The sequence below is a fragment of the Pantherophis guttatus genome, chromosome 17 (genome assembly GCF_059756535.1).
Source record: "Pantherophis guttatus breed Tessera chromosome 17, ASM5975653v1, whole genome shotgun sequence".
Taxonomy (NCBI): Eukaryota; Metazoa; Chordata; class Lepidosauria; order Squamata; family Colubridae; genus Pantherophis; species Pantherophis guttatus.
In genome coordinates this window covers 6385615-6404551 of record NC_142079.1, presented here as the reverse complement: position 1 = coordinate 6404551, position 18937 = coordinate 6385615, and the positions used below count along the sequence as shown (strand labels likewise).

At 44.7% G+C, this 18937-nt stretch overlaps 1 protein-coding gene across 3 annotated transcripts in view; it reads right to left on the bottom strand.

Moving 5' to 3' along the window:
* The window catches only part of RNFT2 (ring finger protein, transmembrane 2), a 46033-nt gene that overhangs the window by 9956 nt on the left and 17140 nt on the right, over window positions 1-18937 (bottom strand). For 2 of the 3 annotated variants that reach the window (XM_060683767.2, XM_087880193.1), the window contains exons 7-10: window positions 12069-12218; window positions 7632-7697; window positions 6248-6349; window positions 2629-2811 (exon numbers count right to left, since the gene is read on the bottom strand). In XM_060683767.2, coding sequence (XP_060539750.2) covers window positions 2677-2811; window positions 6248-6349; window positions 7632-7697; window positions 12069-12218 — 453 coding nt within the window. In that variant the 3' untranslated portion in view covers window positions 2629-2676. Of the gene's footprint in view, window positions 1-1366; window positions 2812-6247; window positions 6350-7631; window positions 7698-12068; window positions 12219-18937 lie in introns of those variants that run through there. The other variant, XM_034405961.3, reaches the window with a different exon arrangement.

Sequence of the window (18937 nt, the reverse complement as noted above, 5' to 3'; positions counted from 1 at the left end):
ACACATCACAACTAGATGTTTCCATTGCATGCCAAACTAAAACCAGACAATTAGAGCAAACCACACTCCCTTCTAGCACTGATGACGTTACTTAGTTGGGTAATGTAACGTCTGCAGGAATACCACCAAACTCAAGAGAGGTCCAAGGATCCCATAATCCTCTTTCTCCTCCACAAACCCCACTCCCTTCTAGCACTGATGATGTTACCAAGTTGGGTAATGCAACATCTGCAGGAAAACCACCAAACTCGAAGAGGGCACTAAGGACCTCACATAAAACCAGACAAATCTTGCCTTTGAGTTCAAACGTTTCATATTTTGGGACATCCTAGCATGTATGCAGCAAAACTAAAACTCTATATTTTGCAATTCTTTACATTAATCTTTTCCTCAGCTTTGGGGTTTTTTTTTTTTTTTTTTCAAAGTGGCATTAGAGTTTAGCTTTCTTGAAACCATCTGATACACAGGAAATTACAAATCCAGGAGACCACGTCCAACCACAAACCGTGCAAATTATTTCTTCTTCTTAGCTTTCTCCGAACTATGAATTGGGTCGTGCACAGTTGACTTGTTTTCAATACATCTGGGCAAATGAAGTTTTATTAGTCGTTCGATGCGAAAAGGCAACGAAATAAATATTCCGCCCAAGCTTTGAAAAACAAAATCCAGGGGAACCGGAGCAGATGCTGTATTCTCAGACTGCCACGTATGAACAAAGGGGATGACATCAATCCCTTATCAGGGGTGAAATGCTCCCGGTTCGGACCGGATCGCCCAATCCGGTAACGATGGCAGCGGGTGGTTCGGAGAACTGGTAGCAAAAATCTCTGCGCCCCCCCCATGCCCAGCTGAGCCGCACGATCATCAAAGGCTGTTTTTTTACTTTTAAAAACATTTTTTCTACAACCTCTTCAGCCGAAAAAAATGCTTTTAAAAGTAAAAAAAAAAAAAGCCTCTGATGATTGCGCGGCTCAGCTGGGATCATCAGAGGCTTTTAAAAGCATTTTTTCTACAACCTCTTCGGCCGAAGAGGCTGTAGGGGGAAAAAAAATGCCTTTAAAAGCCTCTGGCGATCCCAGATGAGTTGCCTGGTCGTCAGAGGCTTCTAAAAGCATTTTTTTTCTGCAACCTCTTCAGACGAAGACGTTGTAGAAAAAATGCTTTTAACAGTAAAAAAAAAAAAAAAAGTCGGCCACGCCCACTCAGTCACATTAAACCCCCCCAAGCCACGCCCACAGAACCGGTAGTAACAAATTTTAGATTTCACCCCTGTCCCTTATGGCCATCGTTTGAAAAGCGTCTCATTTGGATAAAAGGAAATCAAAATTTCTCTCACAACACCCAAAAGATCCTGCTGGGTCAGAGATGGAATTCATGGACGTCCATTCTTTATTTCCAAAAGAAGTTGATCAGATGTGGACAAGCTCAGGCCCTTGAAGGCAATTGTCCTCTCCTATAGCTGTACCAAATGATTAAATACCTCTAAATATAGAGCGTCTGTTTAGCCATCACAATTAGTAGCCATTGGTAGAGGTTGAAACTGGTCCAATTCCACACCTCGTCATTATGAGTTCCCTCCGTTAATTACCTTTGTGATTCTCTGTATCTCTCAAAAGCTACCGTATTTTTCGGAGTAAAAGATGCTCCGGAGTATAAGACGCACCTTAGTTTTGAGGGAGGAAAAATAAGAAAAAAAAATAATAATTCTGGCTCTGCCTACCAGCATCCATCAGTATTCATCCTATCAAGTGTGTGAGACTGTTTGGAAACTGAAACAGTATTTGCTGTGTGAGCAACAAGGAAGGAGACAGCAAGGAGCCTGGGCGTGGCTTAGGTCGATTGTTCTAAAGCTGCATGCTGTGCTGATCTCCGAAACTGAAACTCCTCTCCTCTGCTTGTGTTTTGCTTGCTGCCGCAAACTCTGACAGTCCTTGCAGCAAATAGCGAACAGCCAGGTCATCTTCAGCACATTATTGCAGCCTGATTCAGCATGAGTAGCTGATTGGCGGGTAGATTGGCCTCCCAGAATACCCCCCAATCAGCTGTTCCAGGCTGCAGGGATTGTCGTAGACCATCGCCTCCTCCGTGCCTCACGTTTTTGGCTACATTCGGTGTATAAGACGCACCCAAATTTTCACCCTCTTTTAGGGGAGAAAAAAGTGCATCTTATACTCCGAAAAATACGGTATATAAGAGATAGCAACAGCAATAGAATTTAGACTTACATACTATCCCATAGTGCTTTACAACAATGTCAACATATTGCCCCCTGGGTCCTCATTTTACCGACCTTGGAAGGATGGAAAGCTAAGTGAACTTTGAGCCTGTCAAGGATCAAACTCCAAACTGTGGGCAGAGTTAGGCTGGAATACTGCAGTTTAACCACTGCGCCATCAGGGCTCCTGGTGATAGAATGGATGTGCTCAGGATCTCAATTAAGTACCCAATTGTTTCGGAGTAAAGCAGTCCGACAAGTAAGGAAGGAACGAAAGGAAGTCAACATTCAAGTTTCCACCAATTACTGATGCTATGGAAAGAAGATGAGGAATTTTGCAACTTGCCTTATGCAAGAAAGGGGGAGAGTTACTGTGACTCCACAGAGATATTCTGAAGAAGGCTCCATCTTACCCTTCCTCACTAAGATGTCTTCTTGGCATTTTGGGACATCCTTGCAAGTCAATACACCTGGAAATGAGCAGACGTGGTACCGTCCTTCCAACAGCGCAGGGTTTCCACGGCTACGGAGCGGCAGAGTGGACACATCTTCTCCCGGTCAAACCAGAGGCAGAGGCATTCTTCGCAGAAAACGTGCTGCAGAGATAAAAGGAACACATGGATAGGAATAGAATAGAATAGAATAGAATAGAATACACTGGGATGGGATGGGATGGGATAGAATATAGAAAATGAGAATAGAATAGAATAGAATAGAATAGAATAAATATTGGAGAATAGAATAGAATAGAATAGAATAGAATAGAATAGAATAGAATAGAATAGAATAGGAATTAGAATAGAATAGAATAGAATAGGAATTAGAATAGAATAGAATAGAATAGAATAGAATTAGAATAAATATTATAGAATAGAATAGAATAGAATAGAATAGAATAGAATAGAATAGAATAGAATAGAATAGAATAGAATAGAATAGAATACACTGGGATGGGATGGGATAGAATATAGAAAATGAGTAGAATAAAATGGAATGGAATATAGAAAATGAGAATAGAATAGAATAGAACAGAATAGAATAGAATAGAATAGAATAGAACAGAACAGAACAGAACAGAATAGAATAGAATAGAATAGAATAGAATAGAATAGAACAGAACAAAATAAATATTGGAGAATAGAATAGAATAGAATAGAATAGAATAGAATAGAATAGAATAGAATAGAATAGAATAGAATAGAATAGAATAGAAAAGAATAGAATAGAATAGAACAAAATAAATATTGGAGAATAGAATAGAATAGAATAGAATAGAATAGAATAGAATAGAATAGAATAGAATAGAATAGATATTGGAGAATAGAATAGAATAGAATTCTTTATTGGCCAAGTGTGATTGGACACACAAGGAATTTGTCTCCAGTACAGAAGCTCTCAGTGTAATTACCAGCAACGAAGTACTGTAATCATAAGATACCAATAAGAGAAGGTAATAGGAAAGATGAGAAGTATAATAGTAAAACAGCCCTACTATACGGGTAAATATCCTTAAGACAGCGCTGTGGGAGTTAGGTGTTTAGCAGAATGATGGCACGAGGGAAAAAAACCTCTCCCTGTGTCTAGATGTTTTGGCATGCAATGCCCTATACCGGTGTCCCAAGGGGAGGAATTGAAACAGTTTATGTCCAGGATGTGAGGGGTCTGTAGATATTTTCTGACCTCTTTCTGATCCTTGCAGTATGCAGGTCTTCTATAGAACGCAGGCTGGTTGCAATTGTTTTTTCTGCATTGAAGTCCATACCTCTCCTGCTTGGTTGCTGTACCAAAGCAGAGAGTTATAGAAGTACAGACCACAAACTCAATAATTCCTCCATAGAGGAGTCAACTACCCCCAATAGCCTCCCACCAGCCGGTACGCTCTCATAGAGAGGGGCTCCTCCGGGTGCCGTCGGCCAAACAATGTCGACTGGCAGTCCCCAGGGGGAGAGCCTTCTCTGTGGGGGCACCTACTGTCTGGAACGAGCTCCCCCCGGAGATACGGAGGATCCCGGATCTGCACACCTTCCGCCGCGCTCTAAAGACCTTTTTATTCCACCAGGCGGGCCTGGCCTAACTTTCTCCCTCTTTTTAAACAATTTTTAATATTCTTAATACTTTTAATATTCAAAGTTTAAATTTGTTTTAAATTGATTGGGGTTTTAATCTGGGCCAAACTATTTAATTCAATTTTATTTTTGCTTTTTAAATTTTGTATGTATGTATTTTATTGTTGGCTGTTCACCGCCCTGAGTCCTTCGGGAGTAGGGCGGTATACAAATCAAATAAAAGTAAAAGGAAAGGAAAGGAAAGGAAGGAAGAAGAAGTCAAAGAGGAGACAACAATGAAAATAACAATGATTGATGAATTAAACCGGGGGAAAATATATTAAAAGACTTGGAAGATACGTTTGAAAGGGAGATAGGGGCCTGGGCAGAAATTTTGGAAACTAGGCAGTGGAAGAGGGTAGAGGTGGGAGAAATACCTAGACTGAATAGCCAAGAAGCAGATGCAAACAGAGATAAAGATTCAAGAGAGGAATTTGGGAGGCAAGTCAAAAAAAGCATAGCGATTAAAGTATTGAAGCGGGCAAGAGACGATGGATAGACAATTCCTCTTTTTTTTTTTGTTGTTCTGATTTGCTTTTCCTTTTCTCTCTCTTTCTTTTTTTTTAGGTAGGTGACATGACTAGAAGTTAGGTAGGCTAGAAAGAAAATGTTTTTTAGTAAAGGGTGACATGATTACAAGTCAGAATAAGTGATAGAAATAAGAGAAGGGGGAATTGTATACACCTTTATATAATAAAATAAAAGCAATAACAAGAGAAAACATGGAAGAATTGAATAATGACACATTGCAACTTAATATAATTGTGTGTCATTATTAGAAATATATGTTGATTGAATGTAATAACAATGATTAATTTTACTAGTTTTATTTGTATTAGAATGTATGACACTCAGGTGCCACATTGTTCACATATTGATATGATATGTTTGTAAAAAATAAAAAAATAAAAAACTTGGGGGGAAAATAATTCCTCCGTAGTAAACTCAAGATGTCCAGGTTGAGAGGAGAGGGGAGGGGACCCAGACAATGAATCTTCTGGTTGAGCTTGTGCTAAGAGGGATTCTTGTTCCACAAATCCGTAAATTTCTCTGGATTCTCATACCACGTCCAAAATCCAGTGTTTGGGTACAGGTGGACCAACTATGGACTTTGAAGTGGTCCTAGGATGAGACATCACCAGAGAATCCCAGGATTACAGGCTTAAACCAATAAGCGGAAGCAGATGGTCAGTGGCTTCCTGGTTATTACCAAACAGAACCTGCATGGACCTTCCATGAAATTGTCAGCTGAGCTGGATCTGAAGAAGACCTCTTCTGTGGAAGCCCATCTTATTTATCCTTCTGGTCATGTCCCCCTTCCCCAATTAATCTGCTCTATCCTCCTTCTCCATAAATAACATATTAAAATGCTCCGGACTATAAGATGCACCTATCTTTTTTGGGGGAGGGAAACAAGAAAAAAAAAATCTGCCTCTGCCTCCCAGCAATTTTCCTCCTTGGAGCAAACAGCAAACAGCCTGCTTTAGTTTCATTTTCAGCACAGCCTAATTAGCACAAGAAAAAAAAATCTGCCTCTGCCTCCCAGTAATTTGCCTCCTTGCAGCAAACAGCAGAGGCCCGTGCGGCAATAGGCAATGGCAATCCCTGCAGCCTGAAACAGCTGAGGGTCGGGAGGCCGATCCAACCGACAATCAGCTGCTTGTGCTAATCAGACTGTGCTGAAGCTGAAAGGGCCTGTCGGCTGCAAGGAGGTAAATTGCTGGAAGGAAGAGGCCAAAGGGTGGGGGCCGGCGGGTGGGCGGGACTACATTCGGTGTATAAGACGCACCCAAATTTTCACCCTCTTTTGGGGGGCGGGGGAAGTGCATCTTATATTCTGAAAAATACGGTATATCTACAGCGATCGGAGTTTCATGCGTCTCGCTTGCCTTGGGCTTCTGCAGAAGCCACCAACCCCTTTAGTTACCTGGCATAAGAGCATCACTGCTTCTCTAAATTCAGCCTGGCAGATGGCACAGATGTCACCCGCCTCGCTGCACTGCTGGTTGCTCGCACGGACCCCGTAGCTCTACGGAAGGGAAAAGTTCAGAGTTAAGAGGAGAAGTTGCAAAGAGGAAGGCGTGGAGATGGACACCAACATAGGTGCCTTGACAAGGGAATCTGCCTGATGGAGAGAAGCAAAGGCATGGGCTACGTGATCTTTGTAGAACAGGAATGGCAGGAATGGATCCCCCGTACTGGATCCCCAACACCCACTATGAGCACAGCAGTTAAATTTTGGAGACTTGTTTCTCACCAAACCTCAAATTTTACACAAGAAACAGAGGAAGGGAACACTGAAATATAGACTAGAGAGAAGAACAGAGTCGGAAGGGACCTTGGGAGGTCTTCTAGTCCAACCCCCTGCTTAGGCAGGAAACCCTACACCACTTCAGACAAAGGGTTATCCAGCCTCTTAAAAACTTCCAGTGTTGGAGCACCCACAATTTCTGAAGTTCCACTGTCCAATTGTTCTGACTGTCAGGAAATCCCAGGTTGCCTCTCTCCTTGATTAGTTTCTATCCATTTTTTTTCTTGTCTTGCCTTCTGGTGCTTTGGAGAATAGCTTGACTGCCTCTTCTTTGGGGCAGCCCTTCAAATTTTGGAAGGCTGCTATCATGTCTCCCCTAGTCCTTCTTTTCATTAAACTAGACATACCCAGTTCCTGCAACCATGTTTTTCATATGCTTTAGCCTCCAGCCCCCCTAATCCTTTTGGTTGCTCTTCTCTTGCACTCTTTCCAGTCGAAACCAAGGGACGGTTGCTTCCACCTGATATATGTTTTGTTCACTCTCACATACAAACAAAATAAAAGTTTGCGATAAGTCTGAAATCTGGATGCACCGGCTAAGAATGTGGGCCAGCAAGCAGAAAGGGAATAACATTTTTAGAGGGAGACAGAGACAGGAGCAGTAGACAGGAGGAGAAGAAGGGAGATTGGAAGGCAGAAGCACTCTCTTGCTTCTCTCCTTCCCCAAAAATGAATTTTGAAGAGGTTTCCTCCATTTCAGGAAGGAGCAAAAAAAAAGCCATAATATTAGCAGCCATTGGGAGCCGATGCCCTTGAAGGTAATCCGTCCCTCTTTCAAGTCTTCCAAAACAATTTGGAACGGCTGGCAGCGAATTCCACCTTCAGCTCTTCCTTACCGTCTGAGGTGAGTGCATTATCTCAAACTCCCCAAAGAAATGAGGAGGGGGGTGAGTTTTCCAAGCCAACCTCTCCATTAACACTACAACAACAACTTTCTGTACAGTTGCCAAAGAGGCAGAGTTACCTCAAGTTTAGAAAAGCGAAGCAGCTGCCTACTCACCTGAGGAGCACAGAGGACTCTGACTGCCCGGGTCACACTTCCCACACGGCCACAGATGTCAAAAGACTAGAATGGAAGAGGGAGAAGAAACTCGGTGAACGGGAGGTTGCAATGGGAGGAGAATAAACAGTATGGCAAAACATACCCATTGTTCTGACCTAGGCTTCCAGAATGGAAGGGAAGGGAAGGGAAGGGAAGGGAAGGGGAGGGGAGAGGAGAGGAGAGGAGAAGAGAGGAGAGGAGAGGAGAGGAGAGGAGAGGAGAGGAGATTTTTTTATTGGCCAAGTGTGATTGGACACACAAGGAATTTGTCTTTGGTGAATATGCTCTCAGTGTACATAAAAGAAAAGATACGTTCATCAAGAATCATAATGTACAACATCCTCTTTTGGGGAGGAATGCGTCTTATACTCTGAAAAGTATGGTAGTTAAGGGTCAATGGAATTCAAGAGAAGTTGGACTGAGTTCACTTGTGGCTACATAGGGATTCTAGACTAATCCCTCTCTTGATTCCACCTCCAGGTTCTATCCCTCCTTCTCCTACAGTGCCTGACTCAAAAAAACAAACAAACCCCTGAATCCGATCCACCAAGGAGCAAGATCTGGAATTGCTGAAAATGCCCCTAGCTCTTCTCGTTCTTTTTTTTTTGCATTTCCAGTATAAGGCAATTATGCGGATTAAGGATTCATAGACGACTAACGAAACAGCCAAGAACTACGTGGCATCTTAAAAGACTTAACACATTTATGACTCTACAAGCTTTCGCAGATCCCAACCCACCAGCCAGCTGATCGCGGCGAGCATACTCATGTCAATTTCTTCCCGAGAATAAATTTTGGCAGTCTTTCAGGCACCACGAATCTCTTTGTGGGTGATTCAGGGTGGACTCAACAGAAGTTATACACAATGACATATTATTATTACTACCAATGTTTCTCTGTTTCGTGCCTAACGTTGGTACCACAACAGCCTAAATGTTGATTGTGGAGTGACTGCCAACAAATGATTTTTGCTAAAAATGAAGGGGGGGGAAACAGTGCTTCCTTTTCCAAAACAGCTTGGCACAAAGAATGGATCACTTAATAGGATGGCCAGGGTTGTTATCACACCATTGCTAAGTGAAGGCTGCACTTCCAAGTCATCTTGATGCAAACCACATTCGACTCAATTCCGCTGGCTTCTTTAGGTGGGTCTGAGTAAAGCGAATATTTAAATGGCTTCCAAGTACAGATAAATAGAATTGCAGCATTCGAGAACTAGAAACACTGATTCGTTGAACTTCAACGGAGTTTGAATTTGGATCAGTTTATAATAATTATTTGCAATGTAATGGCTGTGAAAGTTGGACTATAAGGAAGGCTGAGCGCCAAAGAATGGAGGCCTTTGAACTCTGGTACTGGAGATTGGTGGACAATGGACAGTGGATGACAGGGGGAAAAGGGGGACAGAATAGAGTAGAGTAGGGTAGGGTAGGGTAGAGTAGGGTAGGGTAGGGTAGGATAGAGTAGAGTAGAGTAGAGTAGAGTAGAGTAGAGTAGAGTAGAGTAGGGAGGGTAAGGTAGAATAGGGTAGGGTAGGGTAGGGTAGGGTAGGGTAGGGTAGGGTAGAATAGAATAGAGTAGAATAGAATAGAATAGAATAGAATAGAATAGAATAGAATAGAATAGAATAGAATAGAATAGAATAGAATAGAATAGAATAGAATAGAATAGAATAGAATAGAAATAAGGACCAGAGTAGAGTAGAGTAGAAAATGAATAAAATAGAACAGAACAGAACAGAACAGAACAGAACAGAACAGAACAGAACAGAATAGAATAACAGAGTCAGAAGGGATCTTGGAGATCTTCTAGTCCAACCCTCTGCTTAGGCGGGAAACACTACACCCCTTCAGACAAATGGTTATCTAATCTTTTCTTAAAAACTTCCAGTGTTTTCAACTTCGGGAGGCAAGCTGTTCCACTGATTAATTGCTCTGTCGGGAAATTTCTCCTTAGTTCTAAGTTGCTTCTCTCCTTGATTAGTTTCCATCCGTTGCTTCTTGTCCTGCCTTCAGGTGCTTTGGAGAATAGCTTGACTCCCTCTTCTTTGTGGCAGCCCCTGAGGTATCAAAACACTGCTATCACTTCACCCCTGGTCCTTCTCTTCACTAGACTAGCCATGCCCAGCTCCAGCAACTGTTCTTCATATGTTTTAGCTTCCAGTCCCCTCATCATCTTTTGTTGCTCTTCTCTGCACTCTTTCTAGAGTCTCAACTTTTACCTAGGCTGCTTTTCGCGCAAAAACCTCAGAGCAGTCTTTGCTTCTTCTGCACCTATGTGGAATGATGAGCAAAGCTATATTCTTGGGGGGGAAAAAAAACGACGTCCCAGGGATTTCTTTTGCTGCATATCGGGACAGTTGACAGCTGAATCTTCAGCAGCTGAAATATAAATGTTCGCGATCTCCACACTCTGTCATTACAATTCAGCCATTAATAACGAGAAGAATATAGAAACTGGGTGGCCGGAAAGGATTTCCATCTGAATGACGGATGGGTGTGAAGGACCGAAAAGGGCAGAGGAGAAAAACTGAGCCGGATGTCAGCGGAATAGAGGCTGGGTTGGAGCAGGCGGTATATAAATCAAAGAACTGAGTAAAAAAAAAAAAAAAATCAAGTAGAAAACAGCAAGATTCACTCTTCTACCTTTACCCGATGTCTACAAGAATCAGCAGAACTAAGGATCTAGAAGCACAAAATAACATTTAACACAGCACGGTACTTAAACAAAATGAGTTGAGATCTGCATACGTGGGACTGATTGGGGTAGATTGTAAGGGTGACACCGAAATATATTGTATGTGGCATTTTAGATGGTGGTGGTGGTGGGGTGTTGATGGCTGGCTATTAAGCCGTCAGCTGTCCCTTTGCTTGTGTTGCCCAGCCCTCACCTTCTAAGTACTTCAGTCTGTCATCTGCACCTCTATAACTGTCTGGTTTGGTTCTGCAACCCAACAAGACAGACACAGACTTCAGAGGAGAATTAGAAGTGCAGAAAAAACAATGGCTGCCAACCTGCCTTCCATGGAGGACCTGTATACTGCATGAGTCAAAAAGAGGGCTGAGAAAATATCTACAGACCCCTCGCATCCTGGACATAAATTGTTTCAACTCCTACCCTCAAAACGACGCTATAGGGCACTGCACACCAGAACAACTAGACACAAGGACAGTTTTTTCCCAAACGCCATCACTCTGCTAAACAACTAATTCCCACAACACTGTCAAATTAAATATTAAGACTGTATTACTATTCTTCTTCTCATCCTTACTAGTACCTATCTCTTTCCACTTATGGCTATATCCACGTTGCTTGTATCTTTACAACTTATATTGTTTTTATTGTTTCCTAGTAATATTTTGATTGCTTACCCTGTTTCCCCGAAAATAAGCCCTCCCCGAAAATATTTAAACGCAGAGCTGGAAATCAGGTAAGACGGCAAGAGGAGCCCCATCTTGCTCCATGTGCCCCAAAATAATAAGACCTCCCCAAAAATAAGACCTCCCCGCTTATTTCAGGGTTCAAAAAAATATAAGACAGGGTCTTATTTTCAGGGAAACATGGTATTAGTATCCTATGACTATCACTAAGTGTTGTATCTTATGATTCTTGACAAATATGTTTTATTTTTTCTTTATGTACACTGAGAGCATATGCACCAAAGACAAATTGCTTGTGTGTCCAATCACACTTGGCCAATAAAGAATTCTTCTCTTCTCTTCTCTTCTCTTCTCTTCTCTTCTCTTCTCTTCTCTTCTCTTCTCTTCTCTTCTCTTCTCTTCTCTTCTCCTCTCCTCTCCTCTCCTCTCCTCTCCTCTCCTCTCCTCTCCTCTCCACTCCACTCCACTCCACTCCACTCCACTCCACTCCACTCCACTCCACTCCACTCCACTAGTGGTAAACTGGCATTCTTGTTGACTGATGAGGGACCCAGTTTCCCAGGCTTCAATCACTTCCCTGGCTGTTTTTGAGCCTGCTCGTCCAACAATCTTAACAGCTGCAAAATTGAATGTATGTCCTTGTTTCATGCCAATGGGAGGCTACCAATGAGTTTGGATTTCCTTGTCTGATCGCTCGGTTGTGTTCTTGCAATCTGGTGGTTAGCTTTCCCCCTCCCCCCCCCACCCTCCATAATCACAGGGATAATCCGCGGAGAGGATTCTGGAACTTTGTTTTTCCTTGAAGATGTTTCGTTTCGCATCCAAGTCGCTTCTTCATTTCTGACTGAAGGAGGTTAGGGTTAGTATAGAACTGAAGAAGCTTCTTAGATGAGAAGTGAAACGTCTTCAAGGAAAAAACTGGAAAAGTCCAGTTGCCTTTTGAAAAAGCACCTTTGGGACAAACAACACCTGGATGACTGAGAATTTCCCATAGACATTCAGAGTCACCACTTACTTTGCAGAGGCTGTACATGATGAGAAGGCTTCCCCCAAGGAAATAGCTGCTGGATGGATCATCCCCCATGATGTACTTATACCACAGCTGGATGGGGACCAGGGAACGGAACAATTGGCTTATTTCTTCAATGACCAGGTAGAACTTCCCCTACAAGAGAGAGAAGGAAAAAACAAGAGTTGGAGACAAGATATCAAATACAATTCTGCTCCTTTTTCCAAGAGAATACATCCCAATGAACATAAGTTAAAGGTTCCCCTCACACATGTGCTACTCATTCCCGACTCTAGGGGGCAGTGCTCATCTCCGTTTCAAAGCCGAAGAGCCAGCGTTGTCCGAAGACGTCTCCGTGGTCATGTGGCTGGCATGACTCAACACCAAAGGTGCACGGAACGCTGTTCCCTTCCCACCAAAGGGGGTCCCTGTTTTTCTACTTGCATTTTTTACCTGCTTTTGAACTGCTAGGTTGGCAGAAGCTGGGACAAGTCACGGGAGCTCACCCCAATTACGCGGCACTAGGGACTCGAACCGCTGAACTGCCGACCTTTCAATCGACAAGCTGAGCGTCTTAGCCACTGAACCACTGCATCTCCCCAATGAACATAGTGGGTCTTATTCTGAGGAGCCCTTAAATATCTCAGGAGCCTCACTTAATTCCACAATGATCAACCAGTAGATGCATCATCCAATTCATCATTCATAAGTCATCTTCCTCCAACAATATCAAGTTTCGAAGAGCTTGCAAAAACAACAAAACTATTCATCCAAATAGAAGACATGGTTTAAAAACTATATAGCCATATAGCCATAAGTGGGAAGAGATAGGTACTAGTAAGGATGAGAAGATTAATAGTAGTGCAGACTTAGTGAATAGTTTGACAGTGTTGAGGGAATTATTTGTTGAGCAGAGTGATGGCGTTCGGGAAAAAACTGTCCTTGTGTCTAGTTGTTCTGGTGTGCAGTGCTCTATAGCCTCGTTTTGAGGGTAGGAGTTGAAACAATTTATGTCCAGGATGCGAGGGGTCTGTAGATATTTTCTCAGCCCTCTTTTTGACTCCTGCAGTATACAGGCCCTCCATGGAAGGCAGGTTGGTAGCCATTGTTTTTTCTGCAGTTCTAATTATCCGTTGAAGTCTGTGTCTCTCTTGTTGGGTTGCCGAACCAAACCAGGCAGCTATATCTTATCTTATCTTTAATAAGTAACTTTAATGAGTTTAATAACACAACAAGAATGCCTGAAAGAGCTTCCATCCAGAAGCAGGTTGAGATGTTTTTTTTAAGGGAAGCGTCTCCTCGTTTTGTTTCCCCCGCACGCAGGGCTCAAAAGGGACTCCCCCAAAACTCAAGATGCCACGAGGGGAAAGTCAGGACGCCGTAACTGTTCCAACACAGAGGCTGCTTGGATGAACTCAGCTCAGCTCTCCGGAGAGCTGCAAAGCAATTTTGATCGGTGTTTACCTTCTGCTCGGCTGCCCCTTTGGGAAAGGAAGGGCAGGTTGAAAATAAAGTCGTCATATCTTCCTTTCTGGGGAATTGCTGCCCTTTCCTTTGTCCCGCTTGGAGAAACTCTGCCTCCCCAGCCCTCTTTCCTGGCTACCCAGCAAAAGCAATGTCATGATACAAGTTGCAGCGCTTGACTTACGACTGTTCCGTTTAGTGACCGTTCAAAGTTACAACGGCAGTGGGAAAAAAAAGGGGGGGGACTGACAACTCAGTGCCTTCCGCCGTGCCCTTAAAACCTTCTTTTTCCAGCAAGCCGGGCTGGCCTAACACTTTTTAAAATGTTTTTAATTGTACGTTATTGTTTTTAATCATGGGGCCAAATTTATATATATATCTTTTTAACTGTATTTTAATGTTTGTAGTTTATGCTTTTACTTGGCTGTTCACCGCCCTGAGTCCTCAGGGAGAAGGGCGGTATACAAATTTAAACATAAATAAACAAACAAACTGATGACCATTGTAAGCATCCTCATCGAAATTCAGACGCTTGGCCGCTGACTTGCATTTATGACCGTCGCAGTATCCCGGGCGGTGTGTGTGTGTCATGTGATTCACTTTTGCGACCTTCTGACGAGCAAAGTCAACGGGGAGGGGGGGGAGCCAGATTCATTTAACAACCATGTTACTGCAGGGATTTACTTAATGACTGTGGCAGGAAAACCTGATGCTTAACAACAGCCAGATATACTATTTGTGTTTTAAGGCTTTACAGAATACAGAATGGCTTAGAAGGGGCCTTGGAGGTCTTCTAGTCCAACCCTCTGCTTGAGCAGGAGGTCCTATCCCAGATTCCAGGCAAGGGGCTGTCCAATCTCTTTACGTTGAAAACCTCCAGCAATGGAGCGCTCACAACTTCTGGAGCCGAGCTGTTTCACGGATTCGCTTTTCTCACTGTCAGGAAAATTTCTCCTTAATTCTAGGTTGGATCTTTCTTGGATAAACTACCACCCATTACTTCTTGCCCTTAGATACGTTGGAGAATAAGTTGATCCCCCCCCCCCGACTTCTTCTCCTTAAAAAAAACGAGGGTGTCTGATCATCTCGATATTCCCCTCGGCCATCATCAACCCTTGCAGCTGCAGCCCCAGTTTGACAAATGTCAGGAGCCTGGAGAAAGAATGTTTGAAGCTGGAAAATGAGAGAGAAAGAGAGGGAGAGAGAAAGAGAGAGAGGGAGAGAGAGAGAAAGAGGGAGGGAGATGGAGAGTGGGAGATTGAGAGGGAAAGAAAGAGGGGAGAGAGAAAGAGAGGGGGAGAGAGAGAGGAAGAGAGAAAGAGAGAGGGGGGGAGAGAGAAAGAGAGGGGAGAGAGAGAGGGAGAAAGAGAGGAAGAAAGACAGGAAGAGAGAGAAAAAGAGAGAGGGAGGAGAGAGAGAAAGAGAGAGGGGGAGAGAGAAAGAGAGGGAGAGAGAGAAAGAGGGGGAGAGAGAGGGAGAGAGAGAGGGGGGAGAGAGAGGGAGAAAGAGAGGGAGAGAGAGAGGAAGAAAGAGAGGAAGAGGGAGAAAAAGAGAGAGGGAGGAGAGAGAGAGAAAGAGAGAGGGGGAGAGAGAAAGAGAGGGGGAGAGAGAGAAAGAGAGGGGGAGAGAGAGGAAGAGAGAAAGAGAGAGGAAGGAGAGAGAGAGAAAGAGAGAGGGGGAGAGAGAAAGAGAGAGGGGAGAGAGAGGAAGAGAGAAAGAGAGAGGGGGAGAGAGAGAGAGAAAGAGAGAGAGAAAGAGAGAGGGGAGAGAAAGAGAGAGGAAGAGAGAGAAAGAGAGGGGGAGAGAGAGGGAGAGAGAAAGAAAGAGAGGGGGGATAGAGAGAAAGAGAGAGGGGGGAGAGAGAGAGAGAGAGAAAGAGAGAGAGGGAGAGATAGAAAGAGAGGGGGATAGAGAGAAAGAGAGAGAGGGAGAGAGAAAAAGAGAGAGAGAGAGACCCCCTTAGGGGCCAGGAGAAGAGCAGCAACGGTCCCTGCCAGTTTCTCCTGTTTTCTCCCCCCACCTCCCCGCCCAGATGAGATCACTCGGAGGCTGTTCTTGCCCGCTGAAGCCCGGAGAGAACTTCGGCATTCTCATGATCTCATATCCTGAGGGACGCGGAGTGAAGTCACGCCAGCATGCCTGCTCCAAAGCCGAGCCGCCTCGCCAGACCTCGGGGGACATCGCGCCACATATCTGCAGTGGCAACCGGGAGGAGTCCCAGGGGCCGGCCACTTAACAGATTAACACGGGGTGGGGAGGGGAGGGGAAGGGGTGTTTGGAGCAACCTCGAAGTTAAAGGCGGACGGGGTGAGGTTTTTATTTTCCCTCTCCCCGCTGCCCTCCGCCGTCTTCCCTGGGAACTGAAAGATACCCCCCAGCTAGTCAGGGTTTTGCAGATTGGAGGGAGGGGGTGTGTGTTATTTTTCCAATGACAGGTTACAAAATCTCTCTTGAGCCTGACTAGGTGGCTCAGTGGCTAAGACACTGAGCCTGTTGATCAGAAAGGTCGGCAGTTCGGCGGTTCGAATCCCTAGTACAGGTCTCCTGCGTTGAGCAGGGGGTTGGGCTAGATGACCTCCAAGGTCCCTCCCGACCCTTGTTACTGTTAAGATTGGTTACAGACAAAGCAGGGTAAACCCGGAGGGCAAACAGACCCTCCATATGGGGTCAGGCCAAGGATGGCAGAGTGCCACCAGTCCCATCGCAACGCAAGGGTGCCGACGGATGTTGTTTATAGATTCTCAGAAGTTTCCTTCCCTGGCCAATTAAAAGAAAAAGAAAAAGAAAAAAGGCTTCCGTTTTTCCGCTTTAATTCCAGGCAGCTTGAGAATTCCTTTTGAATTCCTCTCGACTGTATTTCTCAGCTGACTCCCTCAAAGCAACCGAGGAAGGGCTTTTCCCGGTGAAGGGGTTTCTGCAATACCTTTTTCCCACTTTAGAAACTGCCTCCCTGGGGAGCAGTGACCCTTTCTCATCTACAAATACTCGTGGTCCTTGGTGCTCTCTTGAGCTTGGCGGTTTTGCTGCAGACGTTTCATTACCCAACTAGGTAACATCATCAGTGCTAGAAAGAAGTGGGGTTTGTGGAGAGGAGGAGGAGGAGGACTTGGAGGGAAAGGAGAGGGGGAAAGGAGGACTGGGGGGGTGTATCCTTGGTGCTCTCTTAATTTGGTAGTTTTCCTGCAGACGTTTCCCAGCTTTCATACCTAAGGCAGGACTAGAACTCACCATCTCCCAGTTCCTAGGCTGGTTTTCATTGTTAATGCAGGACTAGAACTCCCTGTCTCCTGGTGATTGGCTCAAAGTCACCCAGCTGGTTTTCATGCCTAAGGCAGGACTAGAACTCACAATCTCCTGGTGATTGGCTCAAAGTCACCCAGCTGGCTTTCATGCCTAAGGCGGGACTAGAACTCACAATCTCCTGGTGATTGGCTCAAAGTCACCCAGCTGGCTTTCATGCTTAAGGCAGGACTAGAACTCACAATCTCCTGGTGATTGGCTCAAAGTCACCCAGCTGGCTTTCATGCCTAAGGCAGGACTAGAACTCACAATCTCCTGGTGATTGGCTCAAAGTCACCCAGCTGGCTTTCATGCTTAAGGCAGGACTAGAACTCACAGTCTCCAGGTGATTGGCTCAAAGTCACCCAGCTGGCTTTCATGCTTAAGGCAGGACTAGAACTCACAGTCTCCAGGTGATTGGCTCAAAGTCACCCAGCTGGCTTTCATGCCTAAGGCAGGACTAGAACTCACAATCTCCTGGTGATTGGCTCAAAGTCACAGTTCGGCAGTTCGATCCCGACCGGCTCAAGGAACCTTTGACTAACCGAGCAGATTGGCTTTGTGTGACTTGCAAACTTCTCCCAAAGTTAGATCAAGTCTTTAGCCCATTGCAAAAAAACGCAGCTGCTCATTTTGAACAGATCCCACCGAGACCACCCGATCTATCGATTTCCCCCCTCCCCAAAGTCACAATGGCTGAGTTACTTCAGCGATTCATCTTTGGGGCCTCGAAGAAATGCAGACTACGGCGACGAGCCTTCCCTTCATTTTAAACCGGAACGCTGAAGAGCTGCCAGAAAACTTTATGACGGATGCCCAAAAACAGGTGCGTTGCTTCTGTTCCTCGGGAGGAAGACGGTGACCCCCCCTCTCCGAAGCCGAATGCCCCCTCCCCCGTTAAAAACAAACAAGGCCCCGTTTCCCATTTTGCTCCCATTGAAAATGAATTAAAGTAAATTAAAACAGCCCGAGCCATGTGGCTGCCGGAGGGATCTATTGTTCTCCGCGAGGCAAATGACAGAATTTCATTTGCTCGGCTAAGAAGTGACAGCTTGAGGGGTGTGAAGCAAGGAGGAGGGAGGGGGTTTGGGGTGGGGGGGGAGAGGAGAGGAGAGGCATACTCTTAGTAGTGGGGATTTAGGAACTGCCAGATGCCTGGATTTCTCACTCGCCCGGTTCCTGAATCGCTTTGCTAAATATTCACGAAACATGCAGCAGCAACTTCCAGCTATTGCCACGCTGACAATGACTTCTGTGTTTGCTTTCCAAAACAGGCGCGTTCCATTTATTTTTTAAAAGCAGAAGGGGAAAAAAAAAATGCTTTGACACATTTCTCGTGGAGAGTTATGGGGTTCTCGCACCTTCCTCAGTCGAGAAGACGTCAAAGCTTGAAGACTTTGGTGCGAATTTGGTGCAGTGGTTTAGGGGCTAGCCTAGGAACTGGGAGACGGTGAATTCTAGTCCTGCCTTAGGCAGGAAAGCCAGCTAAGTGACTTTGGGCCAATCACCAGGAAGTAGGGAGTTCTAGTCCCGCCTTAGCTATGAAAACTAGCTAGATGTCTTTGGGCCAATCACAAGGAGACAGTGAGTTCTAGTCCCGCCTTAGCTTTGAAAACTAGCTAGATGTCTTTGGGCCAATCACTAGGAGACAGTGAGTTCTAGTCCCGCCTTAGCTATGAAAACTAGCTAGATGTCTTTGGGCCAATCACTAGGAGACGGTGAGTTCTAGTCCCGCCTTAGCTATGAAAACTAGCTAGATGTCTTTGGGCCAATCACTAGGAGACGGTGAGTTCTAGTCCCGCCTTAGCTTTGAAAACTAGCTAGATGTCTTTGGGCCAATCACAAGGAGACAGTGAGTTCTAGTCCCGCCTTAGCTTTGAAAATTAGCTAGATGTCTTTGGGCCAATCACTAGGAGACGGTGAGTTCTAGTCCCGCCTTAGCTTTGAAAACTAGCTAGATGTCTTTGGGCCAATCACTAGGAGACGGTGAGTTCTAGTCCCGCCTTAGCTATGAAAACTAGCTAGATGTCTTTGGGCCAATCACTAGGAGACGGTGAGTTCTAGTCCCGCCTTAGCTTTGAAAACTAGCTAGATGTCTTTGGGCCAATCACAAGGAGACAGTGAGTTCTAGT